The sequence below is a fragment of the Pteronotus mesoamericanus genome, unplaced genomic scaffold, assembly GCF_021234165.1.
Source record: "Pteronotus mesoamericanus isolate MK-2021 breed Mesoamerican mustached bat unplaced genomic scaffold, CSHL_Meso_final contig_73, whole genome shotgun sequence".
In the NCBI taxonomy this organism is placed as follows: domain Eukaryota; kingdom Metazoa; phylum Chordata; class Mammalia; order Chiroptera; family Mormoopidae; genus Pteronotus; species Pteronotus mesoamericanus.
In genome coordinates this window covers 4,813,791-4,829,789 of record NW_026555245.1, presented here as the reverse complement: position 1 = coordinate 4,829,789, position 15,999 = coordinate 4,813,791, and the positions used below count along the sequence as shown (strand labels likewise).

Below are 15,999 nucleotides of genomic sequence, written 5' to 3'. Positions count from 1 at the left end.
AGTCCAGCTCACACACACTGTCTGAGCAAATCTCTGAGCCTTCCCTTTCTGCTCTCCTCCTGCTGGAGACTTCCCCCCTTTCCTCTTGTCCCTCACTGCCTGGGGCCCCCTGGGATCTTTGTAAGTCACAATTCCCTGGGAAGAATCTCACACATCAGATGTCTTTCAGCATCTCTGACTGTTCTTCACACATCACTGAAGAAGTGGAATTTAAAATAGGGCCCTTGAGAGGAAAGGTCCTCTTTGAAGACAGTCTAAGTCTGCAAGACATGATGGTGAGCAGAGAAGCAGGAAGAACATGGAAGGATTCTTCATTTATTCCGCTCACACACAGAGGAGGAAAATAAAATGAGGCGAGGAAAGGAACAGTGAGGACACGCCCCCGAAAGTGGGATGGGGCTCTCAATCACCCAGCGAAAAAACAAGCCCACCAAAGAGGATGAAGGCGTTTAGAGCAAGAGGAAGTAGGCTCCAACTTTTCTGCAGGCATTTGGAGCCTAAGACAAAAGTCTCGACATGTCTTTCCCCTAGTTCTAGAAGTATCAGCCAAGCTAGCCCTATAAAACAATTCTCCAGCTCATGTGGCCCATACAAAATGTACCCCAATGGGGCTGTTATTTCTCCCTAATAAAAGATGGTCAATATTTTTTCCTGAAAGAAAACAGAAAATTCTGGAAGGATGCACCTAAAAAGTTTGTGGAAAGTAGTGACCTCTAAGGAGTACATCAGGTGTAGGAGAATGATTTATTTTTCATTAAACAATCTTTTGTATCATTTGAACTCTTACTATGTGCTCTACGATAATTACTAAAGAGAACAGATAGTATTGGTTTGGTCAAAAAGTTTGTTTGGTTTTTTTCTGTAAGATGGCTCTAGTAGAACTTAGTTGTCTTTAACTTCATTTAATACAATTCTGTTAGATTGTATTGTGATGGCTGTCATAGCAGCATGCATTAAAAAAACATCAAAATTGGTGATTTTTTTGTGTGTCATTTTAATATTGAAGATGGAAGAAAATATGCAACATTTTCAGTATATTATGCTTTATTATTTCAAGAAAGGTAAAAACACAACTGAAAAGCAAAGAAAGATTTGTGCAGTGTACAGAGAAGGTGGCGTGACTGATCGAACATGTCCAAAGTGGCTTGCAAATTTTCATGCCAGAGATTTCTCATTGGATGATGCTCCACAGTGGGGTAGACCAGTTGGAGTTGATAGCAATCAGATCAAGACATTGATTACAATCAACATCATACCACATGGGAGATAACTAACATGCTCAAAATATCCAAATCTATAAAGTTATTGATGATAATGAAAAAATGTGCATCTTTTATTTTATGAAAAAAAAATACAGACTTCATGGCCAACCCAATATTTCCAAAATAAATGATGGGGGGTGGGGGGGTTACTGAGGTGATGTTTATTTTCAATAATTACAAGTTTTAGGAATGAATTTCCTTTGTCTAAATCATTAGATGATGAGGGTGGGGATGGGGAAAAAGAAAAAATAAATAAATCATTAGATAATCTAACAATGTATAAAAAGAATTACACACCATTACCAAGTGGGATTCATCCAGTATGCAAGACAGTTTGAACATTCAAAAATAAATTAATATAATCCATCACAACAGCAAACTAAAAAAGAAAAACCATATGATCGCATCAATAAATACTGAAAAAGTATTTGACAAAACCCCAAACCTATTCATAATAAAAATTCTGAGAAAACTAGGAATAGAGGGGAGCTTTCTCAACTTGATAAAAAAAAATCTACAAAATACTTAGAGCTCATATCATACTCAATGGTGAGAAACGTAAGTTCTCCCACTAAGATCAGGTACAAGGCAAGGATATTTAATCTCCCCACTCTTTCAAGACGGTACTAGAAGTCCTTGCTAATGCAAAAAGGCAAAAAATGGAAATAAAAGGTATACAGATTGGGAAGGAAGTAATAAAACTGCTTTTGTTCATAAATGACATCATCTATGTACAAAATCAAAAACCTGGGTGGCTCAATTGGTTGGAATATCATCCTCTACACCAAGAAGGTTATGGGTTCAATACCCAGTTAGGGCACAGACAGGAGGCAATCTCTCTCTCTCTCTCTCTCTCTCTCTCTCTTACCCCCCTACTCCCCCCACTTCTCACTCTCACTCTACCCCCTTGCCTCTCTCTCTAAAACCAATAAAAACATATCCTTGGGTGAGGATTAAAAAACAGAAAAAGATAATTAGAAAGAATCAACAAAAGAAAAAAACACTCCTGAAACTAATAAGTAATTACAGGTATAACAAGGTTGCAGAATACAAGGTTAATACACAAGAGTGAATCTCTTTCCTACATACCAGCAATGAAGAGTGGAATTTGAACTTAAATGATTCTATGCCACTTATTTCTAGATGCAAAGAAAAAACCTAGCAATGTTAACCAAGCTCACATGAATAGTGCCTTATCATGAAGTTGAAAAAACTATGAAAATGGAAGTCTGCATCCCAGGTCCCAATTGTCTCTGTCACTCCCCGGCTTAAGCGAGAACCTTCCCTTCTTTGGACTTCAAGTGCTCCCTGAGGAAGGCGCAAGCAGGCGTCCCTTCTCAACACACTCCCCCAATTAAGTGGCCAGTCAGTGCCTTTTTCTTTTAAAACTCATCTGAGCCATCATTTCCTCCAGAAAACCTTTCCTGTCCTTCCCAGCCCACATTAAGTGCCCCCATGGCTGCTCCAGAATTTCTATCTAGGAGACACTTTGAATGTGAAAATCTGGTAGGAAGCAGGGAAGGGGGTGCGTGACTTTTTTTGAAATCACATTTTGCTGCAAGATAAAACTTTTGATGAGATAGTTGCAAGCAGAGCAAAGTTCTTAGAAATGTTCTTACTCGAGTCAGAAAATATTAGGGATCCATTTCAAAGAATATCCTTTTGAGGGGTAGTGACGTGGGAAGAGAGTGACTGAAGACTAAAGGAGGGCTACATCTGCCCCGAAGTCATTCCTTGGTTCTACTGCTGGCTCCTCTCTCTATTCCATAATATCCTGGTGAGTTCTTCCATCCTAGTAATACCAACTTGAATCTGTTGAGGTGTATTATTTATCTTTGTATCTCTGGTACCCAGACCAGTCCTTAACAGAGGTCCTCAAAAAATGTTTGCTGGCAGGATGGGTGGACGGATGGACAGGTGGGTGGACAGATGAGGGGAGGAGCAGGTGCGTGGGTTGACAGATGAATAGTTGGATGAGTGGATGGATGGCTGAAAAAAATGGGAGGAGACATTTTCTTTATCTTCAGTTTTACCTTCAAACTAAATTTTCTAAAGGGTGAAGATCTTCAATCTCAAAAATCTCAAAATGTCTCTCTCTTTCTCTCTCCATTTCCAGTAATATCAAGAAAATGTTTCATATTTAATAGCTGCTCAATACATTCAGAGAAAAAAATCTGGCATTTCCCACTCAGTGAGTGTACTAAAGAAAGAATGAGGGAAGGAAGGAAGGAAGAAATCTTTGACAATAAATATTGGATAATAGCACTAAAAGCCTCTCTTTCTCTAATGGAGGTACAATTTGGAGATAAAGCTAAACCACCTTCCTCTCTGTGGCATACGATTAAAATCTGCTTTGTTCTTCTAATTTGCTATTCTCAAATTACCACACTGCTGCTGGCGCTGCAAACTCAGACTTCATGGCTGCCCTTGAATTACTGTGCAACTTTGCCTGCTCTTTTTTGTTTTAATCAGCACAGAACCAAGAAAGTGCCATCCACACCTGGGGAGAAGCTATGTCTCCAAATCTGGAAACAAAAGGTGTCATTCAAGGTCCCCCACACCCCTACCCACCCCAAGCTGTACCACGATTCCCCTCAGCAGAAATACATCTCCCCTGAGGTTTGAGAACACAAGAGGTGAAGTTATCCTTGACAAGGCTCCAGGTGGTATGAAGTGTTTTTTTTTTACCCCTGACTCCGGAGATATCATTACTCTTCTGCCTAAGCCTTCAAAACAGAGTCGGACAGGATGTAGCTAGTGCCTAACAAAAAGAAAAGAAAAACACGTTTTCATATTTTTCTCAAAGTCATCTAAATATCGTAGTCTGGGATCACTAAAATTTTCATTTTCAGAGTCAATCTCAAAACTAAAAGGTAAATTACCTTAGAGAACAAATAGAAAATTCTACTGACATCATTCTTTCTCTTTTTTTTATTTTTAATTTCTTGGGAGTTAATTTAAATTTCAAACTACACGCAATGTCTATACCATGCCAAACATGTAAAGAGATATATTTCAATTATCTAGACATGTTAAATGGCAAAATATGTATATATACATAAGTTGATTGCAATTTTCATTCAGATATACACTGAGCTACATTTGACTAAAAGAAAGTAGAGAAGAACTAAAACTCTATCCTTAGATGACAGTTGTAAGATATCAGTAGGTTTGCTTTACCCAGACATATGATCAGTATATGGCTTTTCCCTTGAGTTATTTAGAAAGTTGTCAGTGGAAAAGAATTTCAACATTGAGACAACCAAGGAAGGCTCAAAACCAAAATAATGGTAGTATTTAGCATAGTAGGAGCAAACCTAAAACCTAGGACTCCATGTCCTGTCCTAATTTTGCTAAATATGCAACTTCAGGCAAATCACATAATACCTCTAGGTCTCAACTTAATCAACTAATACACCCTAATAACACACTACTCAAGGATATAAAGAGGCCCAGGAGTGAAGAGAATGGACACTACTAAACAAAGAACCACTAAATACCCAACACACGATACATTGTAGCCAACACCTACACACAGATACAGATCACAAGGACTAGCATTATCTTCAGAACAATAGACAGTAATATGTATATAGATCAGCCCAAAAAATAAAATCAGTTAGGAACAGCAAGGAAGAATTATTAACCAACTTATTAATTAGGTTTAATTCTCTTCTATTGATAAAACTGATTAACCAATTTTTAAGACTACTTAATTTTATTATTGATCAGTAGTAAATGATACTGTATGTGAATTTTCACAGTTTGTGTGTGAAGAATCTGGTTTAGTCAGTCCTTTCAAGATCAGCATTTACTACCAAGGCCTAGTACCTTAAAGCAATAAATTATGCTTCTGAGGCGAGAGATAATAAAGCAAACCTTGATCTGTTAAAATACTAACTCCTTTCCCCTACTACAGAATAATCACACTTCAAAGCTTAGCATAACACATAGATCTATTCTGACAAACTCTATTGTACATCTAAGATCCGGATTATTATGTTACTAATATTAGATTTTTCTTTTAATGGTTTTATAGAACTTGAATTTATTTTAATTAATATTCACAATGCCCCCTGCAAATTAAGTAACAAAATTTGCCATTAAAAAATCTGAAATAAAATAAGAATTAAATAAAGGATAAAGTATTGCAGCATAACTTGCAAATCTGCTCCTCATATACTGTTTACTTTAATGTTGTACCATGTCAATAGAATTTTAAAATGTATTATCCATTTAATGTTCATGACCCTATTTCAAAGGGTAACTTCCCTAGAGTGAAAATCTTATGCTTTGTAACTCAGAACCTTAAAGCTGAGAAAGGACTTTTTTCATTTGCTAGTCCAAGCTAGGAAATGAGAATTAAGAGCAGGAAAATCCTTTCCTGCTGCTGGCTCTGATTTGGCTGCACTAGTTACGGAGGAAAGTAGGGAAGCTCCTGCTCAGGTCAGAGGTACCCAACAAATGGAAAATAATCAAATACCCTTGGAAAGAATTCCAAAGCTCATAACCCATTGGTCTGATTTACAAGGAAGACTCAAACAGAAACACAGACGAAAAAGAGAGACTGGTCATGGTGGTGTCATCCATACCTCATGGTTTCTACCAGCACTGGCATCAACACTGAAGACCTCCATGTCTCCATGGCAGACTGCTCCACTGACTTTCACGCCTTGTATCCAACTGCCCACGGGAAATTCTCCACTCAGACACCCCCTACAGACACCTAAGTCAACACGCCCAAAACGACAGTCATCATCTCCTCCCCTCACACTGCTTCACCTTTATCCCATCTTCTCAGAGCCAAGTTCACGGGGGTATGACCCATGCTTAGAAGGACTCCATACTCCATTTAATGTTCTACTGTCACGATCCTTAAATTATTAATAGTTTTGAACAAGAGACCCCACGTGTTCATTTTTCACTAAGCCCCAAAAATTATGTGGCATAAGTTCTGTCCCTCCTGGAGTGGCATCACCATTACCCCCATCCCCGAAACCAACCACTGGGGACTCACCCCCCAATTCCTCCTTCCTCCACTTCCACATGCCATCATGCTGTTTCATGCCAAGCAAGAGATCACCTTTCCTGTAATGCCTTTTCCCCCTTCTTCAAAGAGTTGCCTTCCACTTTTCCATTATTAATCAAGATTAATCAATAACACAGATAGTTATTTCTGCTCCAGTCTGTTACAGATGCCTCCTCTTGGTCCTCAACCTGCATATATCTACTTGGGGCATTCTGTCCTTATATCACTATGTTGTCTCTCTCCCCACAAATGATGGTGAGCCTCTTGACAGCTGATTTTATTTTCTTTTTATCTCCCATTCCAGGCTCTGTGCTTTGCATATAGAAGATATTTTTAAATGTTTATCAAATAAGATTAATGTTATTTCCAAAAAATGTACCATTTTTTGGAAAAAAAAAACATAATTTCTTGATCTATACAAATGTTCTTCCCTTTTAGAATGAGCTTTATTTTTTTTTTCTAAAGTGTTCTTCTCATTTGCCTCCTGCACCTTCAGGGAAAATCACCAAAGCAAACAGCCCCAAAGCTCATATTACACCTCAAATGCACTTATCACTCTCCTCCTGGGTCCCTGTCCCTCAGGGTCACTTCTGCCAGTGACGGCAGCTGGGTCCCCTATGCTTCTGGGAGTTTCCAGCACTGCTAGCATATACACAATGATTTGTTTGTGATGAGAAGTTGCCAGAGTTCCTCTGAGTGCGTCAAGGGTCCAGGATACAGGAAAGCAAGAGTGGGAAGTATGGCCCAGAGAGACAAGAAGGCCCTCACTAACCCCAGGCCCCGACGTGTCCACAGTCGTTCAACACTTCATCAGAGTGTCCATCCCAGGAAATCCTGTTTGAAAAGCAACCCCTTGATTTGGTTGGGGTAGGGGTCCAAAGGGGTCACTGCATCCCCAGTGTTGGTGCCTAATGAGCACTTTGGTCCATGATGACAGACACACCTAGATGATTTTTTTAATCACTCGCCAAGCCACTCAAACATTCATTGAATGTCTGCTGAGGGAAATGTGCCAGGTGAGGCATTATCAAAGGAGATAACAGCCAAAATGTCCCCACCCTCAAGGAAATTAAGAAAAGTATTATAAAAAAGATAAATTCTGCAAACGCTTTACTATTCCAAGTGTGGTTCACAGACCAGCAGCAGCAGCACATAGAAGCCTGTTGGAAATATCAAATTTCAGGGTCCTCCTCAAGACCTCCTGAAACAGAACCTGCATCTTCACAAGAGTACAGAAGATGCATTGGAATATCAGAGACTGAGGAGCATTTAAACATCCCTCCCAGAGCTGTCACTTATGCATGTGAAGCTCAGACTCTCCATGAAAACACATTATGATATTTCCATTCCTGCAATATTTTTACATTTTTCCAAAATGCCTACTTGGAAAAAGAAGTAACAACTTAAGAATTCAAATGACTAATGGACCTCATTCACATGGTTTACATTTTAAACACTTAATGTATCATGGTCCATAACCAAAAGAGGGGTCTCAAAATAAACAAAACTTTATCTAATTATTAAAGTTGAAAAATCACAGTTCAGTTAGATAGTAGGTGCAACTGAGGAATGCTCACTACAGCAGAGCCTGGCCTCCTCGTCTCTCTACTTTTAACACCAGGTATGTGATTACTACTAAGAATTCTAAATATACACATATACATTTTCCATGTACACACTGGGTGCTTTTATTTAATTGATATCATTTCAAGTACTTACAACTTGCAATCTTGGAAGCCTGAGATGCATGGGAATTCTATTTTGTTTCATTTGGTTTTCTTTTTTATTTTTCAGGAAGTTCAATAAATTGACAGTCACCAAAACCAGCAATTCTTAAGCTTGTTGAACTCAAAACTCCATTACACTATTGAGGATTTATAGTACTTTTATTTGGGTTGTATATATCAATATTTGCTGAGAATTTTCTAGTCAATTTTTGACTCATTTAAAAATAATAATAAACTCACTGTACATTAACATATATTACATATTTTATAAAAAATAACATTTATAAATAATAACTAATTTAGTAAGAAAGGGACCGTTGTTTTACACTTTTGTGAATATCTTTAATGTCTGGCTCACTAGAAGACAGCTAGATTCTCATATCTGCTTCTGCGTTCAATGTGTTGCAATATCATATATCATGCATCTCTGGAAAACTCCACTGTACATTTGTGAGATAAGAGTGGAAGAGGCAAACAACATCTCAACAAAGGTAACAAGACAATTAAATGAGGAAAAATCATTTTTTCAACAAATGGTGCTGCGACAGCTGGATAAAAAGCAAAAGAATGAAGTTGAACCCATACCTCACACCATACATGAAAATGAACTCAAAATGGATAAGAAATGGGAAGTGGTTCCTAATGGGTACAGTTTTATTTGGGAGATGATTAAAATGTTCTGGAATTAGTTGTGTAACATCTAAAATGTTCTGCAATTAGACGATTGTACAATCTTGTGAATATACTAAAATCCCTGAATTGTATGCTTTAAAATTTTATGGTATGTGAATTACATATCAATAAAATAAAAATCAAATACCTAAATGTAAGAGCTAAAACTATAAGTGTTAGAAGAAAACAGGCATGAATTCAAGACCTTGCGTTAGGAAATGGTTTCTTAGCAATAAAAGACAAAAACATAAGCAACAAAAGAAAAACTAAATAAATTAGATTTCATCAAAATATTAAAATTGTTGACACCTTCAAGAAAGTAAGAAGCCCACAGAATGGGAAAAAATATTTGCAAATCATTTATTGTTTAAAGAGTTTATATCCCCAATATATAAAGAACCCTCACAACTCAGTAATAAAAAGAAAATCTAATTTTAAAATGGGCAAAGGATAAAAATAGACAGTTCTTCAAAAAACAGATACACAAATGGCCAATAAGCACAGAAAAAGATGCTCAACATCCTAAACCATCAAGGAAATGCAAATCAAAACCACAATGAGATACCACTTCATACCTACTAAGATGGTTATAATCAAACAGACAGATAATAACAAGTGTTGACAAGGATGTGGAGAAATTGAAACCCTTACACATTGCTAGTGGGAATGTAAAATGGTGCAACTGCTTGGGAAAACAGTCTGGTAGTTCTTTAAAAGATTAAACAAAGAGTTACCATATGACCCAGCAATGTCAATCCCAAGTATGTACCCAAGAGAAATGAAATATGTCCATGCAGCAATTCATACAGGAATGTTCACTGCAACACTACTCACAATAGCCAAAAAGGGGAAATGACCCGAATTTTCATCAACTGATGAACTGATAAAACACAATGTGATCTATCTTTTCAATGAAATATTATTCATCAATAAGGGAAATAATGACATAGACTGCAATGTGGATGAACCTTGAAAACATTATGTTAAGCGAAAGAAGCCAGTCACAAAAATTCACATATTATATGATTCCATTTTTATCAAATGCCTGCAATAAACAAATCTTTAGAAACAGAAAGTAAATTAGTAGATTTAGGGCTGGGAGATTTTGGAGGAAATGAGATTGACTGCCAAAAGATACAGAGGGGTTTTTGGAGATGAAGAAAATGTTCTAAAAATTGATTGTGGGAATGGTTGCACAATTCTGTGAGTATATTAAAATTGTACATTTTGAGTAGATTTTATGGTATTGTATCTCAGTAAAACCCAAAAAAAAGCAAACAACATGTTGTGATTTTTTTAATAGTTTGAACCTCATAGAACTTCTGAAATGACCTCAGGGACTTCCAGAGGTTTGTAGACCTATTTTAAGGACCACTTGCCCAGATAGAGCACCTAGAGTAGGTATGGTGGGTTATCTTCCTAGGAGCCATTTCACCCTTCTCCCTTCCTCCTTCTGAAGAGAGCCCTGATTTTTAGATATTGACCCCTCCTCTATGCAGGCCACCACCAAGAAGAGGGTTGATTCCACCCTGAGTCCCAGGCTCAAGTTCTGGTCACTTAAAGCCAATCAGAAGGTTCCCTTCCAGTGAATGTAGTCACTGGTTCCAGGGGTGGACATGTGACCTAGGAGGTCTGATCAGAATGATCACAGGACTTTCGTTTCGAATGCTGAATTAGAAGTGGATTCTCTCTTCCTCTGGAGGGTGTCCTATATAAATGTGACAACTGGAACTACTACAACCTTTTCTCTACCAGTTCAAAGATAAAGCCATCACAAAAGGCAGGACAGTCCTTGAATTCAGTCCTTAACTCAGGACTTCTGGATACACAAGCCAGGAAATGTGCTTGATTGTTAATGCCAGTTTGAATTATAATTTGCTAGACGAAGTTAAAAGCATCCAGCGGATATAGTGTCCAAATGACGTGGAGCGAACAGAATTTCATTCTCCCCACAGTCAATACACTTTGCATTCATTCTGAGGACATCAAGAGATAAGATCTTAGCAGACCATTGAAATAAGATTACTTTATTTTGCCGAATATACTTAATACAAAGAGCTGGCCCGCGTATTCTCACCTAAAAACGTCAGCACTGGGCCATGTTATTTAACAAACTGTCTCTCCTTTCCACTCCTTTTGTGTCTGATTTTCAGTGAACTCTAAATGGCATTCTAGATGAGTCTGACAGAGAAAGTGTTGGCTTGTTGTTACTAACAAAAAAGGTGTAGCTGTCATCTAAATCTAGCTTTGATTGCACCAGCAGAATGATCAGGAGGCCTGACATTTTGTATATATGTATATTTATGTGACCATCCAATTCCTGTGCCAACAGATAAGAAATTTGGGGAGCAGTACACTAATACCTTTTTTAAAAAAATAAATAAATTGATTAAAGTGGTACTCGATATTTGGGTGATATTTTAACAATTACGCCATGTTCTTATATATATAATCTCAACAACCCAGGGGAAGATGGCAGTTGAGGAATTACTATGCCCATTTTACAGATGAAAAACAAGAGATCCAGTGACTTGCTTAAGGTCATAAAATAATCAAAAAGTGATGGAGTTTTGGCTTAAAGACATTAGATTTTAAGTCAAAACCTTCCCACTATTTAGGATTATGTCTAATAAACATGCACATAATATTAAGATAACTGTCAATATTTTTCAGCTCTTACTCTGGGCCAGGCACTAAGCCAAGCATTTGGCATATTCTCTACATTGAGTCCTTACAAGAAGCCATGAGGTCTATGCCATTATTATCTCCACTTTACAGATGAGGAAACTGAGGCCCAAAGAGGTAAAGTGACTTGCCCAAAGTTTCAAGAGGCAGTGCTACAAAGAAGAGCGAGCTCTGGACTTTGAGCCAAAGGACCTGGGTTCTAATCCACTTACTTGCCATGTGACCCAAATTGCTTACTGCCTCTGAACCCCATTTTCCATATCTGTAAGTTTGAGGTAACACTCAATAACATCAATAAAATGGAGATAATGCAGGATAGTTAAGAAAATCACATGAGATAATGTGTATACAACCACTCTGTCAACAGCAATGTAGTTGGTCTTAGCTAATAATTAAACTATAGACTTTTTAAACTGAAACTATCCATCCAACTTAGCTCCCTTATTTTACAAGAGAAGAAACATTTGACTCCAAATATCAAATGACTCACTCAATGCCACACAACTGATTGGTAACATAACTAAACCACACAGCTCCTGATTCTAAATCCAATGTTGTCATGCTAGCCTCATGTTGATAGGTAATGATCTAGATTAAATTTTGGGCACTCATTCGTTCAGCAAGTGTTTAGCAAATACATACTGTATGTGAGGTGCTGTTCTACATACTGGGGACTCCTTGGTGAACAACAACAAAATGTTCTTACCCTCGCAGATTTAATGGTCTAGAAAGAAAAGGATCCAATCTACACCTTTAAAAAAAATTATCGAGTGACTACTGTTTTAAGCACTATGCTGGGATTTCTATTCAAATCCAAATCCAAATTCCCAATAAGTATCGATCATGCTTACCAGGCTTTGCTTAAGAATAAATAGTGTGAAAAGCCTACATTTTACTCAGTAAAAATCAGTATTAAAAAATGAGAAGTTCATTAGGAGGAGTTGTGAATAACCACAGTGGAATCTCAAAAAGTGGATAGAATGGGGAAGATGACTAGAACTCCACTCTACTTGAAGCAGCAAGACTGAGTGGAACAGGTTAGACCTAAGCCAAGTCCTCCCTTCTACAGTCTCCAGACTTCAAGGGTTGGCTCAGTGGGAAAAGCCCAGTAGGTGGCATTCAGTGACTCCTTCTCTCTCCAGGCCTCTGTCTGGTGCCCTAGACTCTCTTTTGACTTATTGTCCATTTGGAATTTCCCTTCCTCACTACCTAAAATAAACAATCACACACAGGTGACACAGTGGAACAGTATTCCAGACCCTGTAAAAAGAGACTGAGCTGGTGACTTTCAGCATCCCCTACAGGAACTGGCTATCAGGCTGCTGAGACTGGGCCGTTAGGTTGTTTGTTTGAAAGTTTTCTTTACCAAAAGATCGCCAAAATTACATAATTTGGAAAAGGAATATGTAAAAGCTTTTCTTTTTCAAAAATTCCATAACCCACCTTTTGTATGAATTATGAAGGAAGAATGTGTCACACTGTTTAGCAGTCCATATACTTTTTGTGATTCCTTGGAACAGAGGAAAAAAGGAGGGAAAGAGGGAAGGGAGGGAGGAGGGGGAGGGAGGGAGGAAGGGGACTTCCTCAGGGCATGTACTGGTGACTCTGAAAGATTCTTTTTGAAAAAAGCATTTTGTTCTCACACCAAACAAATGGCAAATGTTTTTCTGTGTATGTATGACCTTATACCCAGAAGTACAATTTTAATTCCTGGGTTTAGAATGCTCTAAGAAGTTTCATGATTATCAAAATAAAATTTTTAATTCATTTTAACTGGTTAAATGATAATCACCATTTGGGGGCTGAAAAAGATGTGCCACAAAATAAAACATTTGACTTTTTTTAAGCAATGCCAAAATCAACATTTTTACATCATGTCATTTTAACCACGTTGGCGTCAGTTGGGCCATATGAAGTCTAACTTTCCAACTGTCATTAGACTGGCTACAATTTTGTTTCCCAGAACACAAAACTACAGATACATGTCCTTTGAGGAATACTTACCTATTCTAAGGAGGACTTAGTCCGGAAGCAGAAAAACAGTGGCACCAACTCCAAGTGGGCGCAGGGCAGATAGAGCAAAGGAGAACTCAACAGCCCCACTCCCTGCTGCTGGCCCCTCCAGTATCTACGTGTTCAATATGGGCTAAAAGACTTGCACGTCCACTTCAGGAGGTGAAGCAAAGTGCACCAACCAACTGCCTTGAGATCACAAGACAGTACATGCCAAACACTTCTGTGCAACCAACTCTGTGGCAGCAGAAAAACTGCCTATCCTGCTAATCTTTCTATTAGTAAGTTTAGCAGCAATACTTAGCTCAAAAGGAAATTCAAGATCCTCTAGAAAATTCAGGGGGAGCCTACTTTCCTGGGAGATCATGAGACCCCACATTCCTGCCCTGAAACTGTCCAGCTGTCCTCGTGTCACAAGCTCCCACCAGGGCGGGGGCCGCGGGGGCCGCGGGGGAATGGGAAAGACCATTCATTCATTCATTTATTCATTCTTGGTTAACACAGCCCAGAACAGATTCCTGCCGCTGGGAGATGCTGCCCCCATTCACCTCTCTCGAGAACTGCGTAGGGTGCCCTGGAGCTTCATTGAAGACTGGGCTAGGTAAGAAGAGGAAATCCCATGGTAAATAGAGTTAAAAGTCAGAAACAAATAGGGCTGGGCCCAAACGCGACCTTTCCAAATTGTGCGCTCGGAGTGGGTCGTGGGAGAGGGCACACATCTGCCTGCATACACATGTGCCGACAATACACACACTTGCAGCTCATAACAGCTCTCCTGCAAGCCCAAAGGTAGTTACTACCCAAGGATGGGGCTGCCGGCAAAGCTGCCTTTGCCCAGACAACTCTCGCCTTCTCCAACCTGGGCAAGAGTGAATGAATAGCCACCAATACTCCAAAGGGCGCTTTTTTTCCTGGGACCCTGGAACCCAGGTGCCGCCGAGGTCCCTGAACCCTGAACTCAGCTCAGTTCAACTCTCACGGTCTCACAGCCCTTTTCCTTTCTCTGAAACACCGCGATTTCTCACAATTCCTTTAGAGGTAGCTCCAGTTCCACGCAGCGCGCGCCCCATCCCTCAAGGCTGGAGCCCAGGGCTGCCCAGCCTCTCTCCCTCCCAAGAAACTTCGCAGCCTCCTCCCTTCCTGCCCCCACCACGCCTTGGAGAAGTAAAGGCCGAGGGAAGGGAGCTGGCAGGGAGCCGGTCGTTGGGTCTGATGGCACCTTAGAAGCCCGAGTGCCAGAAAGAAAAATGAGTGCATGCCTTCTCCACGTGGATGAAAGGAGGGAGAAAGAGTGGGCGACGTGAAGATGCCCCTCTCGGTTCTCGGAACTCCCATTTCCTGGTGGGATAGGGGACAGAGAGAGGGGTTTGAGTCTCCAGGAGACAACTGTCCGATGCTCCCTGCCTGGGCGCAGCCAGATGAGCGCGAAGCGTGCATGCCCGAAGGGGCTTGGGCTCGGATAGCATTCTCCTGGCGCCTTCTGGGAACAGTGCCCCCATCTCTGGGTAAGACTCCCAGCCTCAGGAGGCGGAGGAACCGAAATCTGGCTTTCTAGCAAGGCCCTGGGATGGGTTCCTCACCCCTGACCGCGCACGCCCACCCGCAGAGGCCCCCCACCCCGAGCCGGGCGCGTACCCTACTTCCCTCGCCCCCGAACCTCCCGCACCTGGATGTGGCAGGAGATCTCCGAGTCGTCCAACAGCCGGATGGTGCATTTCATTTCCTGGCTGAGCGATTTGATGCTGGAGCTCCGAAAGTGGATCATTTTCATGGTCCTCCTGCCTCTCGGCACACAGTGGCAGGAGGCGAACATGCACCGCAGCCCGGAGGAGCGAGCGGGAGGCTCGGGGCCGGCTCGGCGCTCTCCCTCAGAGACACACACACTGGAGCACGCACCGTCCTGGACACCTGGGTGCGACTCAGCTCCGGGACAGCGGCGGCGACAGGCGCCTGCAGCCACGCTTGCCGGGCTGCTGGAGCGTAGCGGGCGGGTCCCACCCTCCTCCTCCTTTCTCGTCCTTCCTCCTCCCCCTCCGCTCCCTCCACTCCCGCGCCTCGCCCGCTCCTTTCCCCGCCTCCGCCCAGTGTGCGCGCTCCTGTGCCTCCCTCCGCCTGGGCTTGCTTCCAAAGGGTGCCCCCAGCCCGTGATCCCCGGGCAGGCGTGAGATGCACTCACTCCCTCGCCTCGTGCCTTGTCTCGGGAGAAGAAGGCGGAGGGACTGCTGGTGCTGGGGGCCGGGCGCCTAGCAGTGGCCTGCTCCTGCCGCTGCGTCAGGCTGGGCCCGGCCACCTCCTCCCGCTCCCTCCTCGATCGCTCTAGCTCCTGGTAGCGCTCGTCCCTGCCCCGGCTCCCCCATGCGCCCGACAGCTCTGCTCGGCCCCAGGGACCTGGCTGCAGACAGAGGATGGAGGGTGATCCTGACCTACAACCGCAGGGAGGATTCCACCACGGGAGACGACTGTGGGACCAAGGACGAATCCCAAAGAGTGACATGAAACGCTGGCACAGCTACACCAGAAATACCGCTAACAGTTACAGTCTCTGGTACTCAGGAGGATATTTTTAAGCCTTTATTTTATTTAATATTAACTGGAGCCAATCTCCTTCTCT

General features: G+C 41.2%; 1 protein-coding gene across 2 annotated transcripts in view; it reads right to left on the bottom strand.

The window, feature by feature from the left end:
* Positions 1–15,362, bottom strand: part of FRMD3 (FERM domain containing 3) — a 255,507-nt gene extending 240,145 nt beyond the window's left edge. For both annotated transcript variants that reach the window (XM_054582987.1, XM_054582986.1), the window contains exon 1: positions 15,055–15,362. In XM_054582987.1, the coding sequence (XP_054438962.1) occupies positions 15,055–15,201 (147 nt within the window). In that variant the 5' untranslated portion in view covers positions 15,202–15,362. The remainder of the gene's footprint in view (positions 1–15,054) is intronic.
* Between the last annotated feature and the right edge of the window lie 637 nt (positions 15,363–15,999).